At 43.2% G+C, this 25,465-nt stretch overlaps 3 protein-coding genes across 6 annotated transcripts in view; all 3 read right to left on the reverse strand.

The window, feature by feature from the left end:
- Positions 1–68: 68 nt before the first annotated feature.
- LOC306715350 (actin-related protein 3) lies at positions 69–4,983 on the reverse strand. Its single transcript, XM_079185680.1, has 12 exons — positions 4,821–4,983; positions 4,358–4,413; positions 3,506–3,630; positions 3,312–3,422; positions 3,052–3,147; positions 2,675–2,782; positions 2,451–2,594; positions 2,067–2,240; positions 1,859–1,951; positions 1,622–1,747; positions 1,326–1,409; positions 69–1,021 (listed from the first exon to the last, which is right to left on the reverse strand). Exons 1-12 carry the CDS (start codon positions 4,862–4,864, stop codon positions 926–928), a joined length of 1,257 nt encoding a protein of 418 aa, XP_079041806.1. The 5' UTR covers positions 4,865–4,983; the 3' UTR covers positions 69–925.
- A 5,683-nt stretch (positions 4,984–10,666) lies between these two features.
- On the reverse strand, positions 10,667–15,771 carry LOC306715264 (ly6/PLAUR domain-containing protein 1-like; the record flags this gene model as incomplete). The annotated part of the gene is made up of 3 exons (XM_079185579.1): positions 15,652–15,771; positions 13,202–13,336; positions 10,667–10,902 (listed from the first exon to the last, which is right to left on the reverse strand). The coding sequence occupies exons 1-3, from the start codon at positions 15,698–15,700 to the stop codon at positions 10,667–10,669; spliced, it is 420 nt and encodes a 139-aa protein (XP_079041705.1). The 5' UTR covers positions 15,701–15,771.
- Positions 15,772–16,950: 1,179 nt separating this feature from the next.
- The window catches only part of LOC306715347 (nck-associated protein 5-like), a 118,277-nt gene continuing 109,762 nt past the window's right edge, over positions 16,951–25,465 (reverse strand). For all 4 annotated transcript variants that reach the window (XM_079185674.1, XM_079185675.1, XM_079185676.1 and 1 more), the window contains 3 exons: positions 25,326–25,446; positions 25,042–25,217; positions 16,951–19,160 (listed from right to left, as the gene is read on the reverse strand). In XM_079185674.1, coding sequence (XP_079041800.1) covers positions 18,849–19,160; positions 25,042–25,217; positions 25,326–25,446 — 609 coding nt within the window. In that variant the 3' untranslated portion in view covers positions 16,951–18,848. The remainder of the gene's footprint in view (positions 19,161–25,041; positions 25,218–25,325; positions 25,447–25,465) is intronic.

The raw sequence follows: 25,465 nt of genomic DNA on the forward strand, positions 1-25,465 counted from the left end.
GAATAGATGCAACCCAAAGATAACCATGCAGTTCTTAACAGTGCAGCTTGAAAAACACAAATCACAACTGTAGAAATATCTCCTTGGCATTTATTGGAATGCCGGCATTGAAATCCAGATTTGGTACAGTACAAGGCTTCCAGTAGAACTGAGATCAGGCAACAGTGATGGTCCAACAACAGTCACTTAAACTGCAAGTTCATATATTAATACCACTTTCAAGACAGGCGGGTCAAGAGATGATTAGTACAAATAAAAACAGGTCAAAGGGAAGCCGTGGCCATTCGTCACACTGCTGAGGGAGAAGAAGACTTCAGGGAAACTATTTGAACAGATCGATATGTTTTAAATGCCTGACTGGTTTTAATCCAAATTCAAATAAATATTTCTTCCAGGGACTGAGGGACGTGTTCAAAGAAAAGAGACAAAACAAGGAAAGAATATCAGGAATGGTCAGATTGCCTGGTGATTGATTTTTCTGTTTTTCACCCATTTGATGATCAAAAAGGTGTTTTATTCACTGATGAAGCACGTCCTGCTTCTTCACACAGCATATAACACAGAGCAAGAACCCAACCCATATACACAGAGACTCATGTTGATTAATTACATATTACAACCCTGTGAGGATATTATAAGTACATATACGAGGCACCCAGAAATTAAAGATTTATCACCTATTATTAACCTACTTGCAGTAAACGTTTTATTTGAGGATCCTTTGGGCTGAGTCACCTCTTTCCTCAAATTTGTGAGGATATTGCCGCTATTTTGGCAGTTTGTTTGGTCCACTGTCGCTTTATCCCAACGAACAGGTCTGTCGGAGCATCCGTGCAAAGGCTCATGGGACTTCCACAGCGCGTGAGGTCTTGCGGCGCTTCTTCCCGTTTTCCTTCGGCCTCCGCTGAATGCGCCGCTCCGACGCCTAAGACATGACCCCGAACACGGGGTTGTGGCGGCAGATGCTCGGCCCGATCTCCTCGTAGTCTTTCTTGGTGTGGCACACTTGGTAAAACTCCGGCTGCCGGAACACAAACGATCCCGTCAGTGTCATTTCCCTTTACATGTCATAGATAAAGACAATGTGTGTGTGTGTGTGTGTGTGTGTGTGTGTGTGTGTGTGTGTGTGTGTGTCTCAAGTCAACAAAAAACTGTTTACCAGAATCTGGTGCATTAGGAAAAACTTTAGCTTCTTGCTGTTTATTTTTCGAAGTGAAAACTCTCATCAAAGGAACATTCACTGGATTCTGTTTCCAATTACTTCCTGATGTCAGAGATATAGATTAAAAGCTGCAGGAGGGATGATTGTGTGTTCTGATACTCACAGTAGACGCCAGCATTGATCCTCCGAACCAGACGGCGTACCGCTGCATGTGGTGAGTGATGACTTGCACGTCGATGGGCTTCGGCTGCAAAAAGAAAAGAGGATAACTCCGTCAATACCGAGACAAAAAACAGCACTTCCTGTTAACCTTCATGAAGAAAAGAAGCGCCTTCATTCATGCCTTTTTGTATTTTGGTACAGACCATCTATGCTCCACATTTAGTGACTAAATAATACATTTGCATACTTTGAATGTAATTCACAGCTCTTTTTTTCAAGACTAATCTTCATCCTCACCTTTAACTTGCCGCCGCTCAGCTCTTCGCTCATTTTCAGCCGTGCGTCCACGGTCCTCTTGAGGTCCCTCTGCATGCGTCGGCCAAAGTCCCTGAACATGGTGGAGCCTCCGGAGAGCACGATGTTCTGTGGCACAAAGAGGCGGTGCACGTTGACAACAGGCAGACACACACACACACACACACACACTAACGGTTACAGTGCCTGCAGCGGCTGCAGAGGCCCGTGTTCCTCTACCTTGTACAGCGGACGCCTGACGTCGATGGGGCAGTTCTGGATGACTTCGTCCACCACCTCGGAGATGGGCTGGGTGAAGTCTGGGTTGGCAAACTGGACGAGACCAAAGAGCAAACACTCAAAAATGACATTTTTCACTGTGACAAGCTGACGTTTTAAGGCTAAATCATCCAGCAGCAGCAGCAGCACTATATCTAGAACAGTTTACCTCAGGGTGGAAGAAGATCTCAGGCCCCAGGAAGCGCTCGTAGCCAACATCGATGGTGAACTCCTTCTTGGAGATGGAGTTGATGCCCGTGTACTGTTTGATCCACTTGGAGCCGTCTGTGTCGTACTTGCTGAACTCCTTCACCAGGTCGGGGCAGACGTAGCTGAAGCGCTCCTTGAAGAGGAAAACAATGCAGAGAAACTTTTAGCGGACGCAACTCGCAATGTTGAGTAAATCAACAAGACAACAAAACCAAATGTATCATAAAACATCTTTGTTTTTCAAAGTTGCAGTGAGTGCTGCTGACCTCTAGTGGTCAGGCGGAGCATAACAACCACTAAATACTGTCTGGTTTGTTGAATATTAGAACATGTTGCTACTGACCTTGACAGCTTTAGCCGTCTCCAGGGACTGCTCCGGAGGTATCCCCACCTCTCGCTCCCTCAGCAGCTGTTGGGTGAAGTAGGTGATGTCTCGACCAGCGATGGGGATGTGCTTAATGCAGCTACCGATGACGTAGCCTTCAGCCTGGAACGCACACACGCACCAGTTTAGGACGGAGAACGCAGGAGCAGCGAAAAAGGCAACCCCGAAGAAGCGACACTCACCACCGGGATGACGTGAGTGACTCCGTCTCCGCTGTCGATCACGGTGCCCGTCAGCGTCCGCTCGCCCACCTGTCTGGATGTCCAGGAGGCAGCCAGCGCCAGGACAGCCTGAAGCAGAACACACAACAAGAATCACACTACGTCAAACAACGATCACAAATACTGAATGACAACATTGTGCAGGATGTGAAACACTTAAAAACAGACTGGTAAACTTAGAAAGAAGAAGTGAAAATGATCATTTCCCCGTTGAACCTCTGAATCACAATACATTCCGAGTAGAAGAGATATTTCTGGTTTCAAATGGAAGACTTTAGAGAAAGAAATACTGGTTGGCTGATGTGAATTTCAGGTGCTGGAAAGTGTCGGAAACGCACCTGAACAGCGATGTAGAGACCCGGCACATTGAACGACTCAAACATGATCTCTGCGGTGTACTCTCGGTTTTCTGGTGTGTTGAGAGGAGGCTCTGTCTGGAGAGACACACAGAAAGTCATTCAATGCAACTAAATTCAATTGAAAAGAAAAAAAAAGACCTAATTTCCTGTTTTGAAATTGCAGGAAATTAGACACATTCCTTCAGATACTGATCTGCACATGAGGCTGTAACTCTTAATGTACACAGATCTGGCTTTACCAAAAGAAAGTAATGGTCTTCAGGTTCTGCCCGCAGATACTTGAAGATGATCTGCTCCATAAATCTCTCCATCAGGTCCCAGTCCTCCACTATCCCGTGACGGATGGGCCACTGGAAACCAAGAAGGAAACTCTCAGTACCTCAAATCAAACCGCTTCACAGGAGGCACTTCTTTGTGAAACGTTGCCGTCTACCTTTGTTGCATACGACGGTTTGTCTATGGCTTCATCCCCGATGAAGAAATCCAGGTCATCAACACCCTTCATCATCCGGCGCTGGGCCTGGTCTCCCACCTTGGCTGATTCTTTGATTGCGATACCTGGAGATGAGAAGACTCTACGTGAGGAGATTGAACTGAAAACAGACACTCACAGTTTTCCACGAGAACGGCAAAAACCTCAGTGATTTCTGACTTCCTGACTAAAGCGCGCTGGTTCCTATTAAAGGCTCATAAAGCTCTGGGTTCATTTGTTGTAAGCTAGGTCATTTAAAACAGCGTGGCACTGAGGTTTATAGCAGGAATAAATAGTGCATTAGGACTATTTCCAGCTGTGGACTGATATACAGTATATTTACAGTCAAAGTCACAATGCACGACTTCTTACTAAAAGCCCTTGAATTCCCATAACATAACAAAGCTTTCCTCGTCTTCAGGGAAACCGTTAAACACTATTTGATTTATTGCTAAAGGCGACATGAACGTAGCCGAGATTTACACAATAATTGTGTTTTAATGGCACGTTGTCTTCCTGGTTTCTGTCTCACTGTAAAGAAGGAAGTCGAGCTGAAACTGCCATCTTGTTGCAAATCATAAAACGAAGATTCCTCTTTTAATAATTACTTTGTTCCTGAATTTAAAAATAAAAAGATATGCTTAACAATATAAAATAATATCTAAATATGATTTAATTGACTAACTGTATGGAAACATTTTAATAATTGTATTACACATTCATGTAAATTAAGTTAAGCTCCAGATAAAACTTAATTAAAGCTTAAATTAAAACCAAATTGGTGTTTTGGGGGTATTTGTTCCATTCACTTACATGAAGGTATGATGAACTGTGGTTCTGTATTTCCTGCATAACCAAGCTTTGTGTACCTACAAGGGAACAAAAAGACAATAAAGGTTGAGCTACAGTTGCATCCTTATGGATAAAGAAACTATAGACAGGTACGTAATTGAGTAACACCCAAAATAATCTGGATAATATTCATTCTGCTGTGAGGATTGGCCAGGAAGTAACATTAGCCTCGGTAGCTAGCAGCAGCTAATTGCAACAATAAAACAGCATTGAGAAATGAAGCATACAAAACAAAGCAGTCGGTCACGTTAGCGTGCTAATATGCAGCGTTAAGTCTGCTTTTAAAGACGACATAAGAATAAACAAGCAAACAGATGTGGCTAAGTGTCGTTAGCATCTTTCAGGCTAACCAGCTAGACGGGGCGTTAGCTGGAAGTTTGACAGCCAGGCTAACGCTAACTAGCATTGTATTGTTGTCACTTACCCCGTGCCACAGTCAACAACACAAGCCGGTAGCCGACCAGCCATGCTTGCTCTCCTTTAATCTGTCGACAAGCAAATATATCAGGCGCCCGATATGAACGGATATCTTTAAGAGTAACTGATTTCAATCGCAGCAGCCTGAATGAATAGCAGACACGGCCGAGACTCACTAACACTTCCGGGTTTAGTGAAATTTCTTCTAGTGCAGAGTCAGCAGCTTCAAAGGTACAACACTGACCCCTAGTGGACAGAGACTGCTATTGCAGCCAAATGTTGATTTAAATAGTTTTTTGGAGGGTTTTTTTCAGATTAAATTTTGTTATTAAAATTTGTTAAATAAGGGCTGGACTTTTTTTTAGCACGGCCTACATTTATGATGTGTTCTTGTTTTTTTCAGGAACACAGACTGAAAAGTTGTATTTATTCTGTGCAATCAAATGCAGGGTGGCATACTTTTAAAGCTGTGCTAAAACTACATGCTAATATAACAAATATTAAGCATAAAAGAATCAGATAAAAGAAAGAAATACGTAATATAAGTAGCATTCAAATACTTATTATATATATATATATATACATATGATGTTAAAAGCAATGTTGCAAGCAGGTCTGTTCTATTTTCTGTATTTTTACTGTGATTTTCCATTGAAGAAAAAATAGTAACCAACCTCATCTCGCCCTGCTGACTCCATCAGATAATATCAGTGATTTAGGTCCCATCAAAGGCCAGACAAAAGGGTCCTCACCCTCCACCATGAGTGCATGGAGGGCCACTGATAAAGACGATGTACGAGCAGGAAGGAGCTTTAGGGCTCGATTCTGGCTTCAGAGCGCCCAACCATTAAGAGCAATCCCAGGGCCTGAGAACATTGGCTCTTTGTCTTCAGACGGACTCATCACTCACACAAGAGTCTCTTCACCACAGCCCTCGGCTCCGCGGCTCCTGATAGAAACAGTCCTCGCTGGGGAATCAGGCCACTTGATGGAAACTCTCCATCAAGAACTGCAGGAGAAACGATTTGTTTCAGCATCGTCAGAGCTGGAGCAAAATATCCGCCTGGAGCCCGCCATCAAAGAAGGACGCTACTTTTGCATCACTGAGACGAATTGTACAGAACACAAGTGGTGTCTCTCATCCTCTCTCTTCACTTGAAATGAGCAATACCATCATGTTATAATGATTGTATCCAGACCGATTGAGGAGCCACTGAGGGAATGTACTTTATTTGTAACCAAGTGCTTCGCTGGGAGGAACATGAAAAAGTTAGATATGAAATTGAGACATAAAGCGAGAGAAAAACGGGTCATTTAAAGTTTCAGAAACTATTTTAACACCGTGACTGTAAAATGTCTCTTTCTCCATCATGTTTAAAATCAGCTGCCAGTTCCTGCAAATGTTCCGTCCCTGCGCGTCACAGTTTTGAATACTAGAGGGCACCAGTGCTCTCGTTTTTACGAAACGACAGAGACGACCGAGCCACTTACTCTCACACCACCAAACACACCGGATCAAGCCTTTCGCCGCACCTCAGCTGGCTCCGTCATCCTCACCGCATCCATTAAAACCAGTTCTCTTTCGCTTTGCTGTTTCTTGCAGAGGTGCAATGTTCTTAACACTAGTCGGATGCTTGTTAACTTTCACAGCCCTGATTCATTTCCCCTTTGCACCGCTGTAACTTTGGGGGGGTTAATTGTGTTTGCTTTTCTTTTACTGGCCCTACTTACTGGAATGAAGATTTGTGTTACTGCGCTAAAGTTAAAGTCTAGTGAAGTAGCTTCTTGTGTCAGGTTGACTGCTACGTCACCAGATCCAGGAGGAAGCGTTCCTCAGGCTTATTCACTTCCTGTGTAATATGTTTAATGGAACTTCTAATTTAATAGAATTTAATTTGAATTCAGCCATTCAAATCATTAGCAGAATACGCCTGATAGTGAATACATCTAATGGAAATAAATGAGATTAGATGCATGTAGATGGCCTATAGCTCTGGTTCAATAACTATAGTTATAGTATCTATACAGCTGAACTGAGGGTAATTGAATCTCTGGAGGTTTTTGATCTGTTAGTCCAGCGCTCTGTAACCGCCCACACCAGAATAGATCATTCCCCCCTTATTTCCAACACACTTGGCCTACACAGTAAACAAAGTAGACGAGTTTAGGTCCCTCATCAACTGAAGTATTTCCACTGCCAGAGCCCTAATGTGGCTGTAGTTGCACACACGTCATTAGAGCAGAGAAGGCAGAGGTGGGCCTTATTATTTTTAATAATCTCCTGTTTTTGCTGCTTCTTAATCCTGGGAGATCTGCAGTCGGCACTTCCCCTTTGTGATCGTCAGTCCTGACTCCGTCCTCCTCCTCCTCGTCCTCCTCCTCCTCCTGTGTTCAGTCTTAATGACGCTCTGTCACACAGGCGCCCTCACACTGCAGGATGCTTTGCTGCTAATAGACCTTAAAGTTTAAACTATAATTGACACAACTCAGTTTGAACTCGGTCGTTTTAAAGACACTAAAGTCATCTGTGTTGGTTTGAGCTGATGTCTCTCTGCAGAGTACATGTTACGGTGGACTGCTGGGTTCATCGTGGGAGCTGCTCTATTGTGTTTTTTTCTCAATGCGCCCCTGCAGTGTTGGGTAATTCATTGAAAACACTATTATGCCACTTACAAGTCGATCATCGCTCATCACAGTCACAGCTGGACTATCAAGTTCTGTCTCTCTGTAAAGAAGTGAGGAATAATTCCAGACCTGGAATAGTTCAATATCACAATACTGAGGCCTCTGCACTTCTCTCATATCTCATCGTTGCAGAATGTTACTGGAATCCTCTGCAAGACTCCAGCAGCCGCCGTAAGAGGGGTGTAACACAGAGTGGATTATGTCTGATCTGTATTCAGTGCTCATCCTGACAAAACCTTAATCTTCTGTTTCACAAAAGGCTTTTATCAGTTTCAGTGCAGGCTGGCGATCACGGTGTCTTAGTAATTGAAAATGCAAACAGGTAGAGTCAAGCACGCACGGCGAGAAGACGTATTCTGAGACCCTCGTATGTGCATGCTCATTTAGAAACCACAGAGGTTGCACAGTGCACAAAATAATCAATACAATGAGTCATTATAGCATACTGAAGTGGAGCGAATTTAATAAAACGCCGGTTCCACGGCGTCCTCGGCCTGGCTGTGTGAAGGTTGAAGATACAGAGAACATTTAGGCCCAAATAAGCTTCCAGGGACCACCAGCAGTGCTGCATTTCATTTCCCAGAGAGTCAAATGAAGTCACCCTCTCCCTCCGAAACCCTCAGAAGTGATGCGTGGTGTCCGAGGTGAATGCTGATGTTGAGCTGTCGGCTTGAAAAGGCTGCACGTGAAGATGCTACAACTTCTTCCCTTTGTTGCTTTTTCTTTGTTTAATCATGAAGGAAAAGATGTTAACGTTTGTTCACTTAATCAACAGGGCACTGCATCATTGGGACTGTTTTGTAGAGTTTAAAGCTCCTATTGCTTCCTTTTAATTTCCTAAAAAGGAACTATTATAGCTCGGTTCATTGAAAGGACCTGATTTGGTTCTAATTATGGAGACAGTTCATTGGGATACCTCCTATTAATTCACTCCGGTTAAGGATAAAAGTCAGCAGGAGATGTTGCAGAAATGTGATATTTGTCTGCAGGAAATCTTACAAACGTATATGTAATAAATCAATGATTACACAGGTTTAAATGGAGCAGTTCCCCTGGAAACCAACAACCTATAATCAGTGCTAAATGACCTCCTTAGGCTCTATCTAATAACAGTCAGACATGATGCATGGGGCTCTTGCTACTGACTGAAATCATGCCATCTAAACACTTGACAGGTCCGTTTTTCAGCAACATTTATTTACGTCACATATCAGCAGAATACAGCGTTACTCTTCACAGAAGACCAGTCGGACCAAACTGCCATGAACATGTATCGGATGGTGCGTCTCTGTTTCAGTCGAATGAGGCTCTGAAATGAGTCTTAGAATATTTATCAATATACAACAATCTTTTAACATCATCACGTGTGACATTAAAACACAGAAGAACGTCTGCATTTGTCGCCTACATATAAATATAACACTGTACAGATTGAAAAAGAAACAACAGGATCGTAGCAGCCAAATAAAGCGTCATGAGGCAAGTGAATAATTTGGATGGAAATATAAACCTGTATTCACCAAATAATCACCTGGACTTGGAAATAAGATCCATACAGTTATCCAAATGTACCCTCATCGGTGCAGATTATTTTAAAACACCGTGTTCGGTCGACAGCATTGTCTTCATGCAGTACCGGCTATAACTTGATCATATGCTGATTCTTTTGAGTTTCAAGGAATATTAACTTAAGAACTGCTGACATCAGCCTGAAGCGTTTCTCTAGTGAGAACGTGTTTGTGCTTGTAACTTGTTCTTCTACTGTCTATGTGATATACATCGCATAACTCATTGTAACAGGCATCTCCAAATTCAGCTCTGAGATCAATTTAATATCTCATTTCACAAAGGGATATATGGAATATCAAAGTCTAATTAATACATCCAATCGGAGTATTAAAAAGCAATAACACAAATGCCTCTCAGCATCTTTCATATTCTAAGAAGTAAAATGTCAATCAATACTGTACGGCAGTGGAAAATATGCACATATATGATTATTAATATGCTGCGAGAGCGAGACCTCAGAACCCTCCAAATTCATATTCGTCTGAATTAAAAAGGCCTTCTTCATTACATGGAACCTGTGTGTTCTGAGCAACAACAGTATGAACAAGAAATAAAAGCAAACAGTTGCTGTTTCAACCCATACATCAACAAAAGCCCACAAAGTAAAAGCTCATCTTCTACAATAACTTCCAGCAGAACCGTGACAACCGGAAAATAACTTCAGAGCAGGTTCCTCACAAAACGCTCCACACAAAGCAGAGACGGTGAGAGACGCCTGGACTGCAGACTGCATGGTGCTTGTCTTGCAACAACAGCAATAAATGATTCAGAACGCTCCGTATACTTCCGCCTCCTCGCTTTTGCAGTCTCATTCTCAGTGGTCACGGTGTTGCATTGATCAGATTAAGAGTTTTCTCTCAACGCTGAGAGGATACAAAGCCGAGGGCGGCGTCCACATCTGCTGCTCCAGAGCATCACAGCAGTGATCGCAGGTCAATCAGAGACAATATGCAGAGTAAATTAGTGTATGCTGTAGGTTTCCCTTAAAGGAATATTTTGGAAAATATGCTTAATATGCTCCCACATCCGTCCATTAAAAATAAGGCCTGTTAGCTTAGCTTGTTAGCACAAAGACGGGATTTTTGTACAGATTAAATAACGATACAATGTGTCAATTAGTGATTTTGTTGCCTTCAGACGGAGCCAGGCTAGCCGTTTCCCCCAACTTTCAGTCTTTGTGCTAAGCTAAGCTAACCAGTCACTGACTGTAGCCGCATACGTTAAACAGACAGGTTAATAGTAGTATTCATCTTCTCATCAAACTCTCCACCAGAAAGTGATGAAAGGTTTCCCAAATGTCAAACTTGTCCCTTTAACTGTGGCCCGGACCGACGCATTTCTTTGTGTTCGGGTCACCGTTAGCGGGGAAATTACAGACACAAGTGCAAACACGTTCATCCTGTTCAGCTGAAGATGGAAGAACAACCTGATATGATTTGACTCCCTCTCCTGCTGCAAAAAACCTTAACCTTACAGGATGACATGCCAAGACTCTGCCATGACTAAATGACCCGAAAACAAGAGCATCAAAGTGAGGATTCTTTTCTTCAGTTTTGGACTAAAGGATCCAAACTGTACAGTGGAGACGTGCTCCTCAGTCTACGTCACAGACAGGAGCATCAGCAGTGGCAGGACGAAGGTCGGGAAGAGGAGAAGCGGCCGGTTGGATGTCGCCGCCGAGGGGACGGGACGCTTCCTCCTGGGCCCGTTGCAGAGCGGGGTGTTGCAGCAGGAGATGCAGACTGAGTTCAGCCTACCGGTGCAGAACTGCTGGTAGCCGGAGGAGGCGATGAGGCAAGCTCCAGAGGAGGCACAGGACTTCCGATAATGTATTCCTGAACAAACGAACAAACAGAGGAGTCTGAAGTTTGTCCTGCTAGTGAACAGTGATCCAGCTTTCAGACGTTAAAACCACAGACTGAATAGGAAAGTGGTTCCCTTCCCCCTGCTGTAATTAGATTGCTGAGATTAAAGATGTAACATAAAAGAGCCGTGTGTGTTGCAATGCTGCAGCATTTTTTCGCACTTCAGGGCTATGGAGCTATTGACTTCCTGTCTGCTCTTATTAACTGATGTTTGCCAGCGTGGTATATGTCCCAGCAATTTGTACGCTTGTATGAAGACGAAAAAGTCATATTCTGTCGTGCTGTAACTTTCATTATTGCACTCCAGAGCCACCGACTCCCTTCAAGTGAGGGTTCTCCATCCTGTCGCCTTTATCTTGACGTTGTTATGTGTGTCTACGGCATGTTGTAGCAGCCAGGTATGTTATCATTTGAGTGCCGCTCTTATTGTGGTATTTATCTTGTGTTTGCTGCAAATTAAATTTCCCCGTACTGGACAAGAAAACATTTTGATTAAATCAAACTGAGATGTATTCCATCTCTGCAGGCAGAACATATGTACAGCTTCCTCTGTGATGCTCTTTGTGTCATCAGTACTCTGCTGCTGTGTCTATGCATTAAGTTAACTCAATGATGTCACACAAAGCTACTGTTGCAGCCATTACACCTGCAAATGTCCAATTACAAGAAGCCAGGATACCCAACCTCAAGCTGTTCTCTTGAGTTTGTTTAAAAATGCTGTGCGGTTGAATATTTTCGTCAAGTCATCCCCATTGATCCTTCATCTGGCTGAGGTAAAGTTAGAATCCAAGGCTCTGAAATATCAGTAGCCTCTCTGTGCTGCGTCGTGATGGATCCACGGCGCTGTCCGTGGTGCTGAAGTAGGATTTGTAATTGAACAAATCGCCGACAGAGGCCGAGCAATGACGAGCGGCGAAGGCTACGCTAAACTGTGTTAGCGGATCCAAGACCTGAACGGGGCTGTTTTAGTTGACATAACCTTGCAACCCCATCAATTAATGTAAGCTATATTTATTAAATGATGTGCCTTGGACTTGGACTTGATTACTACTGTAATGTAGTACGCTAGATAGCCAAACATGCTAATGATGGCAGCTTTTGTTAAAGCAGATAAACACAGCATTCCTCACATGTGTGCTCTTGTGTTTGTGGTTTTGTAAAGGCTAAAAGGGGACACCACCCTCCAAAGTCCCAAAACGGTTGAGTTGACGCCCTGCAGGCTGAACCATTTTATTTTCTATAACACGGTGCAAAACTAATCTAATGTTGTGTCGGGGCAGCTGAAGGAAAGTCTCTCCTCTCTGACGAATGAGCCGAATAAAGTGGTCCAGGGAGATAGTGTTCTCCGGGATGATGCCGGAGATGTCTTTAAAAAGTGAGCGTGACAAAAAAACAACAACGGCGGGCCTCACGTATCTCTGTGAAGGTGTACAATGCATCACAACTGATGTGTTACACTGTCTGATGCCGGTGTCTGCGAGACTGTGACTTCTAACCACACATCAATCAATACAACTCTCTCCATCTTTGAAGCTGAGCAAAAGCACAGAATAACAGATAACAATATATATTTTAAGACACGGAAACGCACCGGGGATGTGTTGTGACCTGCTCGGCCTCCTCTGCTGCACCAGGACAGGACGTAAAGGTGTCCGGAGGGAGCATCCTGTCATTTTAAAATGCCAACAGGTGCAAACTTCACAGCTGATTTAATCTGCTGTTTGTGGAGGCTGCGCTTGCATGACTTTTAACAAATGTCACATTACAGCAAAACATCTTTTTATCAGTGATATTATTTTAAAACGCTGATTTCCAGACAACCTTGTTTATGACTGCGTCTCAGCTCGTCCCGGTTGAGATATCAGAGTTTATGTTTACCCCCCACCCCCCGATGTACATCAACGAAATTGCAAGTGCTTTACGACTTAATAATGTTGCCTTACCCTCATCTGAAGGCAAACAAATAAATTGTAATCCACAGAGGTCGAATAGCTTCTGAGTGCTGCGTTCAGCTCCGTCTCCGGTTCCCAGACGGTCACCTTTCCTCTGCAGATAAACAGGAACTCTTCTTTTCCACTTGGATACTTTAGGCTGACCCGGCCTGTTACATCCTCAACTATCAATCTTAACCGACTCTGTCCTGGATCCCGTGAAGGAATACGGAGACCCAGAGATGAATAATCCTCCAAATTAGTATTTTAATAATGGAAAATACCTAAATCCTATGGACCAGCACCAAGCCCCCATGCAGGTTGAACCTGTCTCTTACCATCAGGTTTGACCAGCACCTCCTTCTGGCACATGTCCTGTACATTGACAGTGCAGTTGACGATGTACTCCGGCGTGGAGCAGTCATTGTGCTTCATCTCCTCACACTGGTAGCATTGGATCTGAAGGGCATCTCCTGAGAGAGAGCAAAGTATTCAAGCATTAGTGGCATCGCAGATGTTTTTACCTATGAAGACTGTAGATAAACAGTCAGTCCGTTCTTCTAGAAATGACAAAAGAAATGGATTGAATCTACATTTCAGCCATTCCTCAAGCTTCTACACACCTGCTCTCCTCTCTTCCCTGTTTTATCCATGTTGTCCTTTCTTTTGTGCAGAGTGCATTAATAACATCCGTCCACAATATTCAGATTCTTCACATTTTGTGTGTCCAATCTCTGGGCTACATTCCTTTTCTTCTCCATGTTTTGTTAGATTCAAGCTGCAGAGGCTTTTATAGATTTAGCTTTGTGCGAGAGCCTTTGATGGTGTTACACCAAACAAGACTAATGGCGCTCCACAAGAGTGCGATGTCATCGTCTCTTGTCTTCTGACACTACGCCCGGCAGCAGAGGGGCAGCGCCAAGGCTTTGTGACTTTACACAGAGCGAGTCATTCGCCAAGTCTAATCTTTGCTGCTTTTCAGTCTGTTTTGATGGCTGTCTCATAAGTGTCAACACAGAGGATATAGATTAACACACTGAAGTGAGAAAAAGCTGTAAACACAGAGTGGTTATTTTAACTTCCCATGGATTTTTATAGGTGATAAAGCTCCATTTACAATACAAGTCTGCCAGTGTAGAGATTGTCTGTGTGAATTCCCATCCCCTGAGGTAGTAAAGCTGTGAGTGTCTGACTGCTACCACATCTTCTCATAAATAAAATATACAGCGTTTCTCGCAGCTTTTGTAAATTTCATGTGATGCCTTTAAAGCTGTCTGGATGCGGGCTTTTCTTATTGCCTGAAACCTCGTCATTAATCTGACTTTCAGTTATATTCAGTGTCGCAGAAAGGGGTGAAACATCTGTAGAAATCAAGCTATGGGACCTGAAATGGAGAAAGTGTCATGTCCTTTATTGCAAGTAATTACATCAGTCAGTGTTAATTGGTACACTGGATTGTTGCCTGCCAGGTTCAATTAGTATTTCTAAAAGATATCAGCATCATACGGATGCATTCAATAAAAAAAAAACTCAAAGTCCAGTAAACACGCCTGCCGTCGCTTTCCTAAATATCCCACAAAGGCTAGCGGTCCCCACTGATATATGTTAGCAGTGTAATTATTGAAATGGCACCAAACATTAATCTCAACTCCGACAGCGCCATCAAACGCATCTGATAAAGGTCCACATATAACATCACAGCCACAGCCTAATTACTTTAAACCAAGCAAACGCCTGAAAGCTCCATCCATCACCTGAGAGGAGATTGTGTGAAAACACAAGACTTATTTTTTGGGAATATCAGTCATGCTGGAGGGCAGAATCCAGCGGCCGAGCTGCAGCTTATCAGTTTTATCAGAAAATAGCTCGAAAAAGGTTTTTCCCCCGAACAGAAAACAGAGGATGACGTAAAAGAAACAAAATCATTTACACCTTCATACAAAAGGTGAAAAAACAATATCTTCTCATCATAATCCGACTAACTGTAATGACTTTAGGCACAACAAAACAATATGATAACATCAGACGCAGGTGTAGGAACAGCTCTGGAAACTGGAGCCTATTACCTGCAGGTCTCTCTGTAAAAGAGGAGTTTTATCTCAATGACTTCCTGGTAAAATACTGTGAAGGTAAAATAAAAGAGTGCCAGCTCCTCCAAAACGCAGCAAACTGACACAAAAAAGGCAGCACCCTAATATTCTTTGCCAACACTTACATACAGGCAAGAAGAGAATCTCTCATTCTGCATCAACCAGAGACAAATAGACAACCAGAAGGTTTATGGTTATTGAATATGAGTTTCTATTTTTTCCACCTCTGTGCCAAAACAGGCAGCGGAGTCTGGCACAGCGCTGTTCCTTCAGCGCGCAAAACCAGCACCAATAACACAACATGATTGATGATAATTGCTGTTCGTTATTTGTGTTCCTTAATTAAGTTTCCACAAAGACAGGAAGTGAATGTTTGCATTATGCAGATCTGGATGTCTGATTTTACGCACAGACTTCACACACGTGAGGAAATGAGTTACCACGAGGCAATAGTTCTTTTTTCTAAATTCAATGGCATCGTCAAAAAAGGCATTTAGGAGCAGAATATCTCCATATTAAATAGTTGAAAATAGGATATGGACGCATTAGATGTAAATCATCAATATGTTTGTAACATTAGCGTTTACCCTCTGTTGCGCACGAATGTAGATATGAAGGAAGTATATCTAAGCACTTGTTTTTGCTGAACACATGCGCTCCAGACTGCGCCCTCGCACGATGACCGAACTTGCACCTACCTGCGTTGAGAAGGACTCCAAATAAAGTCGCAAAAACGAGAAGACGCATTGTCTCCCAAAAGACGCTCCGAAGGGAAACATCAGACCAAAGGAACTTGTTCAAACGGGGGCGTGGAGGACAAACCGCCGCGGAGGAAGCCCAGACACAGATCCGCTCATCCTCTCGGCTGGCTGAGTTGAGAGCAAAAGCTCCGCAAAGTGTGAGGAGTCTCTTCTCCAGCGCAACTGGAGACAAACCCAGAGCGCAGAAATCATAAAGCGCACCACGTGATGGCAGCTCATACTTTAGCTTTTTTTTCGTATCTCAGTCAGCTAGTATTCATGCGTTCATGGCAGAGAGATGGCGATAATACATTTTACAGATATTTGGCATTTTCTGGTTTTGTGACATTTGAATTATATGTCTGTGTTGGAGAGGGAAAGTTCAGTGATTCATATCAACATGACGCCATCTCTTCTCCTTTCAATATGGATTTCTATAGAATATATTAGGACTTCAGTGTGTCTCATGGCAACAGTGACCTTTACAATGATTACTTGTTCACTTAATGACTCACTACTTTAATTAAGAAGGGACAATATAGCCTCTCTTTTACATTTTATCAACTGTTATAGTCATTAATACTATTTCAGAAGTATCTTGAGACCTGCAACCTTATTACTTTGTCTGTTGTATTTATAATTATTAATGTATGTATTTTTCCATTTCATGTCTATTTCTATAATATCACAGTGGTGGTCAGTAACCTTTTTATGGCATTTCTATTAACTCTTGTCTGCTCCTTTGAGTTATAATATAAGACATGCTCATCTAAGCTTTTACCATTTGTTGTTTTTCACTCTTTTTATTCAGTAATCTGATTCTACTGTTTACTTTGAATGTCTTTTGTGATCAATACAACATATTGAGCCTATTACTGGATGTCGAGGCAGACAGAAAGAGAAATCACTCACGCGTTCATAAACTAATTGCGTTTATTTATACGCACATAATTACCCATCAAGGGACTCTAATGGTTATAAATCCCTCCGCGCAGAGCGAACTGTCGCCGGCTGAGCTGCAACTCCTGCTCACAGACTGTGAGTGGGAAGCCGTGATTACACGCGATGCCCTTCGGGTGAAAGACTTCGGGTTTCCTCCAAACCCTCACTTCTACATCGAAAGAATGAATCACCTGGTGACGCACGTGCACCACGCGCAGCGAACAAATACACACACACACACACACCTTCAGCTCACTTTGAAATAGGAAATTTCTCATATTTATTTAGGAAATAGTTACATAAAATATAGCATTACAGTCTGGTGTAACAGACAACATTGCACACAGTAATAATAATAATAACATTAATAATAATTACCAAAGTAACACTGCTGGTAACCATTTCTCTTTACAAAGGAACCAGGGACGTTTAAGGAGAGGGGTGAAGCATGACAATCACACTACAGTCTGACAGTACAAAATGTGGGTATAAATACTGGACATCTAGAAAAATACACAAGTCCTCTTCAGACTCTCTTCATACAATATTAACAGTTTCATAGAAAAATTGAAACACACAGTTGGCTCTGTTGATTAGCACCAGCTGGTCAAATTCCAGATAGAAATTTGGCATAACTTCACCTAAAAATGTCTTTAAAATAAAGTGATAAAATATTTTAGTAATAGCTCTTATTGATCAAAATAAAGATTTTGCTTTAAACAAGAACCCCGAAAGAATTCCATAAGAAAGAGATGCATGCCATCTGTCAAACAGTAGACTTAAAACCTTTGAATGATTGGCAAACAATTTACATTTTATTGTTGTTGTTTTCTCCTCATTTGCATATATCAATCAGCAATGCCCATTCTGATATTAACTTATTTTTTATGTACAACATAATATACAACTATGAAAGGAAAGCTGAGGTTTGGAGAGGTCGGGTTACGCTACGCTACGCTACGCTACGCTACGCTACGCTACAGGAGACTGTTTGGATTCCGGAGTTTTGCATGAGAAACTCAAAAGCAGATGATTACTGAGTGTAATTTGTGTTTGTCGGCATTTTCCTGATGCTTGCAGTTTAATTCTTACAATCTACATTAGTCCAGTATGTTCCCTGAGCTACCAACAATGACACTGGGTGCTTTCAAGCCAACACGTTGGTTGTTTGCTGTACCTGTGTACCGGTCAGACAGTGAAAAATCATCTTATTACGACATGGAAGCAGAGTATGTTTTGCTTCAGTTGACATCAGATAACCTGCTGCTAAGAAATCAGTATTGTTAGCTGAATAGTGATCATTGTCAAGTCATTTGAAAATGGTCGATGTTGTTTGCGGCTGCATAGCTGCTTCAAATAACACACAAAGAGAAGATTGGCAACAGGTTTAAAATGATTTCAAATGAACAGAGATGAGAGGAAATGTGTGATTTGTAAAAATACTGCTTCAGAAGAGAAGTAGACGATGATGAACCGGGTGTATTATTATGGGTTGTGATTCAACACGGGCAATATTCAGGCAACGTACTTAGCAGCAAAACATAAAATGACACCTTAGGTTTAAATCTACTTTCCTAGCAAACAGGAATGCAATCAAAGCAACAATGTTGTTGCAACTGTACGCCGACGTTGCCCACCAGCGATGCCCCGAGAAGACACGCTGCTCATCGCTGCTTGAATAAATCGTTCACTTTACACTCAAACTTTGTACAGTTTTTGTCACAGTGCAATGATAAGAAGTTCCCCAGCATGGAGAGAAATAATGTCAAAGAGACAACGCTTTGTATTGCTGTCTAGTCCACCACACCCAGAGGCAAACTATTAAAAGTCCTGGTTTGGTGTTTGGGTTGAGGTTTCATCCTCGTGTCTCCAGCTCCACTAAGTGCTACGTGTTGTATGTAGAGAGTACAGAGAGTACAGAGAGTACAGGGCTCTGCATGTGGTAGCAGGGCTGTAGTCCAGATCCAAAGAGGGTTGAGACCAAACCAAGTCCGATAGAAGCATTTTTCACTTGCAAATGCAAACAATAATGCTTCGTGGGGTTTCTTAAGGTTCCACAGAGATGACAATCATCCTGAAAATCTACTCAGAAGAGAATTTGCAAAGACAAAGTGACCAAGAACTTGACATGTCCAACATGTCAGAGTAGTGGTCTGAAAACCAGAGTGGAGGCTGGCCTGTGGCGCTACAGCCCCGCCTTCTTACTCGTCGCCCTACACTTCGTTGGAGCCCTGACTGGTGCAGGAGGAGAAGCTGTCGTACAGCGAGTCGCTGAGGGAGCCCACGGGATCGGCCCCCGGCTTGCTTGAGAAGCTGGAGGAGGAGGGCTCGTCCACCTTGCAGCAGTCCTCCTCGCTCTTGCCCGCGTCGGCGTGGCAGTCGCCTCTGCGGCTGCCCAAGCTCGTGTCCGGGTACAGGCTGCCGCTGCTGGAGCCGCTGTGATTCAGCTTGTTCAGGGACTCCAAAGAGAAGTCGAGAGAGCTCGACTGGGCACTGACGGGCGCCTTCTCCATGGAAATCTCCTTCTGCAGAGAAAAGAAGAAACGTGTATCAATAAAGAGCAACACATATGTTGATTTATGGTACACATAGAAGTAGGATTTGCTGCATCTTGTGTTGGTAAAATCTCAAATTCATGCAAATGATACTCCACGTTCACTTGTGTTGCTTTTGCACGACAGTAGTCTGCAGTATATAGAGGTTTTTACTACGCTCGAGGACCAAATGCATGTCATGGGTGTTGGGCTCACCAACTCTTCCCGTTCTATTAACAGCAGTGTATGATGTATTGGCATTAGCATGGCCTGGAACGTGTAACTTGGGGAAATGTTGTGCATAAAGCTGCTATCTGTTAACACGGCCTCCATTAGCATGAGCAGTCTTCCCGCTGAATGCGCTCATGATTAGGGTGACTACATGAGCTTGGAGTCGCAACAGGTAGGAAGGTATTAGAATTGAAGAATGGGATTATCGCGGGTCTTATCACGAGACCGGATCGGGGTCTTGTGGGCCTTTAGGCAACTCAGCAGTGATTACACTCAACAAGAAAAGTGCAACCATCTGCTTCTTTGGTACTTTAAGTCACACGACATCACTGATAACGACCTCTGAATCACACAGTCTACAGATGAAAACACGGAAAGCTAAAAATATGCAGGTGTTGTTTATGATGTGCCAACTATTTGAGTATTCTGCGTGATCTCCAGTGTATGTTTTGAAGAGCACCGTAGGGAGCTAGTTACGGGAGCAATCGGCATCAAAACGGAAACTAAATTCTCTGAGTTGCTGCATTTTCCTTCAGGAATCCCAGCCGGGCAGAGCAGTTATCTGCACAGGTATGTTTGCAGGGCCAAGTACACACGAGAATAGCTGGAGGGTCCAGGAAACCTCCGGGGACGCTCCAAACCTCTGGACCTTTTAGAATTTTGCCGCGAGGCGCATCTCCCACCAGACCTGAATCCAGAACTACTCCACTCGAGAAGCATGAACACACAGCTGCATCACAAACACAATCTGAGTGAAGTTCAAGTGGTAAAGCTTTCTACATGTCGGTAATGGAACCTGCAGGCGTTCTTTGATCTAACAACTTCAAGTTTTGTTAAGTTCCCAAACTCATGACTGAAATGCTGATGTGCCAGAGGACCAAAGAACAGACGTCGTAGTTAGAAGAGGGTTCTAATCGGTCCGTCACACCTTTATCAGGATAAATACTAGAAGTTCTTTAAAGCTCCGTGTAGGCTGCAGCACAATGATCTGTCATCTGCATAATATCTCACTGAGAGGACTTCTTTTAAAATGATCTGCACACTATCTCACCGGTATCTTATCTTCAACGGTTACAAAGGTGAAAAGTATTGATTTGCAAGATTATAGTTTGATAGCTCTACTTCCCTTTTCACGTCTGTCTGTAACTGTAACTGCCAGTGATGGTTTGTAGACACCTGTTGTTCACTAACTCGGAGATTTGATCAATTTAAATATCTAATTTATTTTATTTCCATTTCTATTTCTAGGGATTATTATTATTATCATTATTATTTTGTTATATTTGCGCCGGCTTCTGTCTCTCATGTGTCAGTTATAAATACACACATACAACCGGTTTTCATATTTATAATAATATTAGTTATATCTATTGTTTTTTGCATTTAGTTGTTGTGTGTTTTGTGTCATTACTCTGGTTTTGTGTATTGCCCTTTGCACCAATATCTATTTTAACTAAAAAATAATCATAAGAAAAAATGATTAAATCAATTCTAAATATCTCCAACTCTGTGTATATATGTGTATGTATATATATATATATATATATATATATATATATATATATATATATATATATATATATATATACACATATATATATATATATACATACACAACTCCAAGACTGACTTAAAGGGTTCTGCCTTGGTTGCTCATAATTAACTAAATATGACACATGGCCTGCTTCCTGACAGGTTCTCCAGAGGCAGCGTAACGCTTCAGTGTTCAGCTGTACGTTGGGCAGCATGTGGAGGTAGAGACAGTAAAACAACACTCCTTGTTGTTCTCAGTGCTGGTGCTCATGGGCCTGCAGCCATGCTGCTCTCCTCTCCTACCAGCGAGCTAATTGCATTCACCTGCCAGCCCAGGTGTAAATATTCTGTGAGTGGGGGGCTCATTAAAGCCCAGAGGGCCAAGTATGAGAACTGCTGCTCGTGTACAGAAATCCTTTCTTATCCGGTCTAATACGTCCACAGGACTCTGGTTTATTGAGGCTTCTGTCAGAGGAACAGATATATATTTTTAAATGTGGGAATCTTTGTTTGAGGTATAAGCAAAGTACTGTGAAAATAAGGAGGGATTTATGTTCATTTGTATAAAATAAAAATGCTAGTTTGCATTATTTACAGTCTCCTTAAAACTTCACAGGTTGATGAGCTAATCATCTCGTACTGAGACGGCGTATCTTCATGCAGAATAAACCTTCCATCTTAAAATCCCACCAAACCCTCCTACTGTGCACTGATGTGACCTTTCTCAGCAGGCACGATCACAATTAATTTGTAAAGAGGACAAAATCAAAAGGAAAGTTCAAGGAAATTGTGCCCAAAGGTGACATGATGTAAAATGTTAAGCAGGTGCGAAGGTTGAGCCCAAATTAAAGCACAGCCATTGAATGCAGATTAGGCTTGTTAAATTCTCCTTCAACACTATTTTTATGTATCGTCAGCCCTTAAAATTGTCGTTTTTTGGCCTCGGGATACGAAAGAGTGCGTGACGTGATGGGGATCAGTGATTAGCGGAGCTGTGTGACAGTGAAGAACAGTCTTCAGGTCTTTACTCTCTCATCTCGCTTTGGTCGGAAACAAGAAGAAAGAAAAGGAACGGCCGTCTTATCTCTGATTGGATTGGATTCTGGAGGAACACAATTACCAGCGGATCGAACCTTCCCGGTGCAGGTCTCTGTACCACCTGCGGGCTCAGCCAAAATGATGGCTGCACACACAACTGAGGCTGCAGGCAGACGTCGCAGCCAAGAGTCTCTTTGAAAACACGAGGGGTCAAATCAGCCATCGGTTCTGCATCACATGTCAGTAATGGGATGTCTCAACTCAAATCCAGTAAACCTGCTCGCTACAAAAGCTTATTGAAAGAGTCTTTTATTGTGACCGGAGCAAGACGTATTTCCTCCTTTTCCCCTCCCGTTATGGTGATTAGTCACCGAGGTCAGTGCTGGTGGTGGTCGTTCATGAAAAATGCGACAGTAATGGAACACATCCCATAGTGACGACAGCAGGATGTTTAAAAGTTTGGTTTGGTCGCCGTTATGTTAGGACGAAGAAAGGTTATTGGAAAACTTACATTGCTGCTAATAATTGTTATTATGTAAAAAGTTAGACAATCTGAACATCATGTCCATGATATTGTAAGACCGATTCTGAATTTACTTTTCATTGCAGACGACGGTGAAATAGAATACGTGTTGTCTTCGCTGCCGTTATTATTTCATCACCATCTCTCTCCTTGCTGGCTAGCAATGCCATCAATCTGACAGCAACTCAAGGGGAGCACGTGTTCCTGCTGCTGGTGTTTATTTAGTTTTGGTTATCCAGTTCAAATTTCATGTCGGCTGAAATGTTCCCGTTCCCTCGCCATGTAATCATTGCTCAAGGTAACGCGCTGTGCATGCTGATTTGTTGCACGCTGGTTTTGGACCCGCGTCACATAAACCCCAGGAGTCTCCTCAACTTTACAGACACGTTGTGATGTTGCTCTCCTGCAGCAATTTATTTTCCTCTTAATGCAGACAAAGGCTGGAAACAGGAAAAAGAAAACGGTGAATAAGCAGGAAAAGGAATGTAAAAAAAGTTTTTAACAAAAGACGGAGGTCAACTGAGAAGAGCAGATGAAGAGAGTTGTATGGGAGCGACAGAAATAGAGAGACGCAGAACTGGAAGGGAGACAAGAAAAGACACATGGGAGAAAGAGAGACTCTGAGGAAGGAGAGGATAGGAGGAGAAGGAGGTGGGGGCCGCCGTTAGCGGGGCTGTCAGGTGCTGTCAGGATGATGAATGGGAGGCCAGCGCGGGCTGTGAGGGCTCTGATGGGAGCCGCTGAGCTTTACATCACTCTCCAGAGTGTTTGTGAAAGGTTATTAAAGGCGCTTAAATCACCGGGCTCCGACACAGGCCCGCTATACCGGTCACCAAACTTCCCCCAAACTGCCCGCCAATGACAACGTCTCCCAAGTCAAACGCTGCCGAGCCCACGACAAAAAGGAAAGCTCAGGTACGGCCGCGTGCTGAGAGGGGGTGAGGAGGTGATGACACGCAGATGGATCGTCTTTTTCAAAAGGAATAATGTAGGATAAACGGGTTCAACAGCAGTCATCCATCATTACGGCTGCTTCACAGCTCAGGAATAAGGTTGTCAAAATGAAAGCCAACTTGGAATATTAAGTCCTCAAAGTCTTGTTTTCTTACAAAAAGTTTTCTTTACTAGCAAAGTACTTCTTCTCTTAGATACCTCCACCTCTGCTAACGTTTTGACAGCACAGGACGCCAGCTTGTTTTGGGAGAAGAGCTCTTGACCTACAGGCTTCCCTACTACCCTCAGAAATGCAGCCGACCGCGTCCAATTAAAACGAGAGGCGACTAGGGCGGAGGATGAGACAAACACACCAGCGTTGGTCGTGTGACGTCTCTTGTCAGCTAATGGAGTTGCGCCATCGAAACGTCCTGTTCAGTTCTCTGCTGGGACTCGGGTCAGAATCACAAACCTCTCTTTCGCGCGAGTCTCGCTTCCAGTTTAAGTGCTGAACTTTGCTTTGTTAACGTGAGCCTCCGCCTCACGCTGCGATATGACACCTGATTGAAATTCTCTTTTGGCTTCGGGGGGGTCAGATGGTAGATCCAAACTAATTTGTCATTTAAACACATGCAGCGAGGCTCAGAAGGACGACACTCCCGTGAACGATATTTAAATAGATAATGTCGCCAATGAAAGCTGAAGCAGTGAGCATATTCCACCTTCCACCCATATAATCCTTCTAATTTAATTAGTGGGTGTAAATGCTTCACGGCCGTATGTCTGATCCTGAGGTTGAGTTCCAGAGTGACACCAAAAATATGAATTCAGTTTGTTTTCTCCCCTCTCACACACAATTGTTTTGTGAACTTGTGTTTAGTCGGATCCCCTTTTTTCAGATTATAGATTTTTGTGTCGGGGCGGCAGCCGTGTAAGAGGAGCGTTTGGCTGTCCCGTAGAGCCGGGCCGTGCATGCTGGAGGCCATTTCATGGTCCCTGATCCTCATTTGTCATTCAGCTGTGTTAAATACTAATAGGCAAATACCCGCTGACACAAGAGGGCGAGGCGATCGAAAGCAATTAGGACGCTTTTTCTTTGAAATCCGCAAAGAGTTCCAACGGCAGCAAAAGAAAACCTCGGGGCTGAGCGAATTCATTGCCATCGGGGAGTATTTCAAAAGGTGAAGTTGACACCGCAACGCAACCATCTGAAAAGTCTTCTCATCGAGGTCTATGACATACAGGAACGGTGGAAATTCAACGTATTCATCTTTATGCCTCCACCGAGGGGAAAGAACAATGATGCAAACCAAGTGACAAGTGTGTGTCCCTGCATCCTGGGAAGACACCCCACACATTCTCTTCATAATGTATGAAGCCGCCTTGCTTTTTATCACTTCAAACAGCTTCGAGAGGGATCCATGGATTTATTCTAGAACAACCAACCAGAGGTCACACCAGCCTCCTCTCCTTCAGATGGAGTCAACACAATCAGCAAGAGTCTAAAATAACAACCACTTGAATATAGAACTTGATCAGCTGACGTTAAATATCTGAATAAGTGTCTTCTAATATCACCGTTTGTCAGCATGCCTGTGAGGATGAGATACTCACACTGAGTCTGTCTCCAGCTTTGCCATCCAGGGATGACTCCGTGTGCAACAGGCTGTACTGGGAGATCCGCCTGCTGTCCTTCTCCAGATGAGAATACACCTCGTGTTGGTAGTAGTCCATGATGGACAAGGATCTCTCCACACTGCTTCTCTTCAGGGTCTCCTCATTCTGCTCCACTGTGGACGCAGGAATTTGTTTTTAATAGAAAAACATGGGAAACAGGGGAGTGGACATGACTGAAGGAACTTCATGAAGCATTTGGTGAGTAAATGTTTCAACCAGACCTGAGTCACTTCTCTTCGATCTGCTGATCAGGGTCCTTTGTGGTGAGTTTCCGGTTCTTTCAGGTTCGGTCTCGGTGTCGCTGCTACTCCCCGAGTACGTGCACACTTGCAGGGCCCTTTCCTGTGTATAGTTAAAAAAA

This window comes from Pholis gunnellus (assembly GCF_910591455.1).
Source record: "Pholis gunnellus genome assembly, chromosome: 24".
In the NCBI taxonomy this organism is placed as follows: domain Eukaryota; kingdom Metazoa; phylum Chordata; class Actinopteri; order Perciformes; family Pholidae; genus Pholis; species Pholis gunnellus.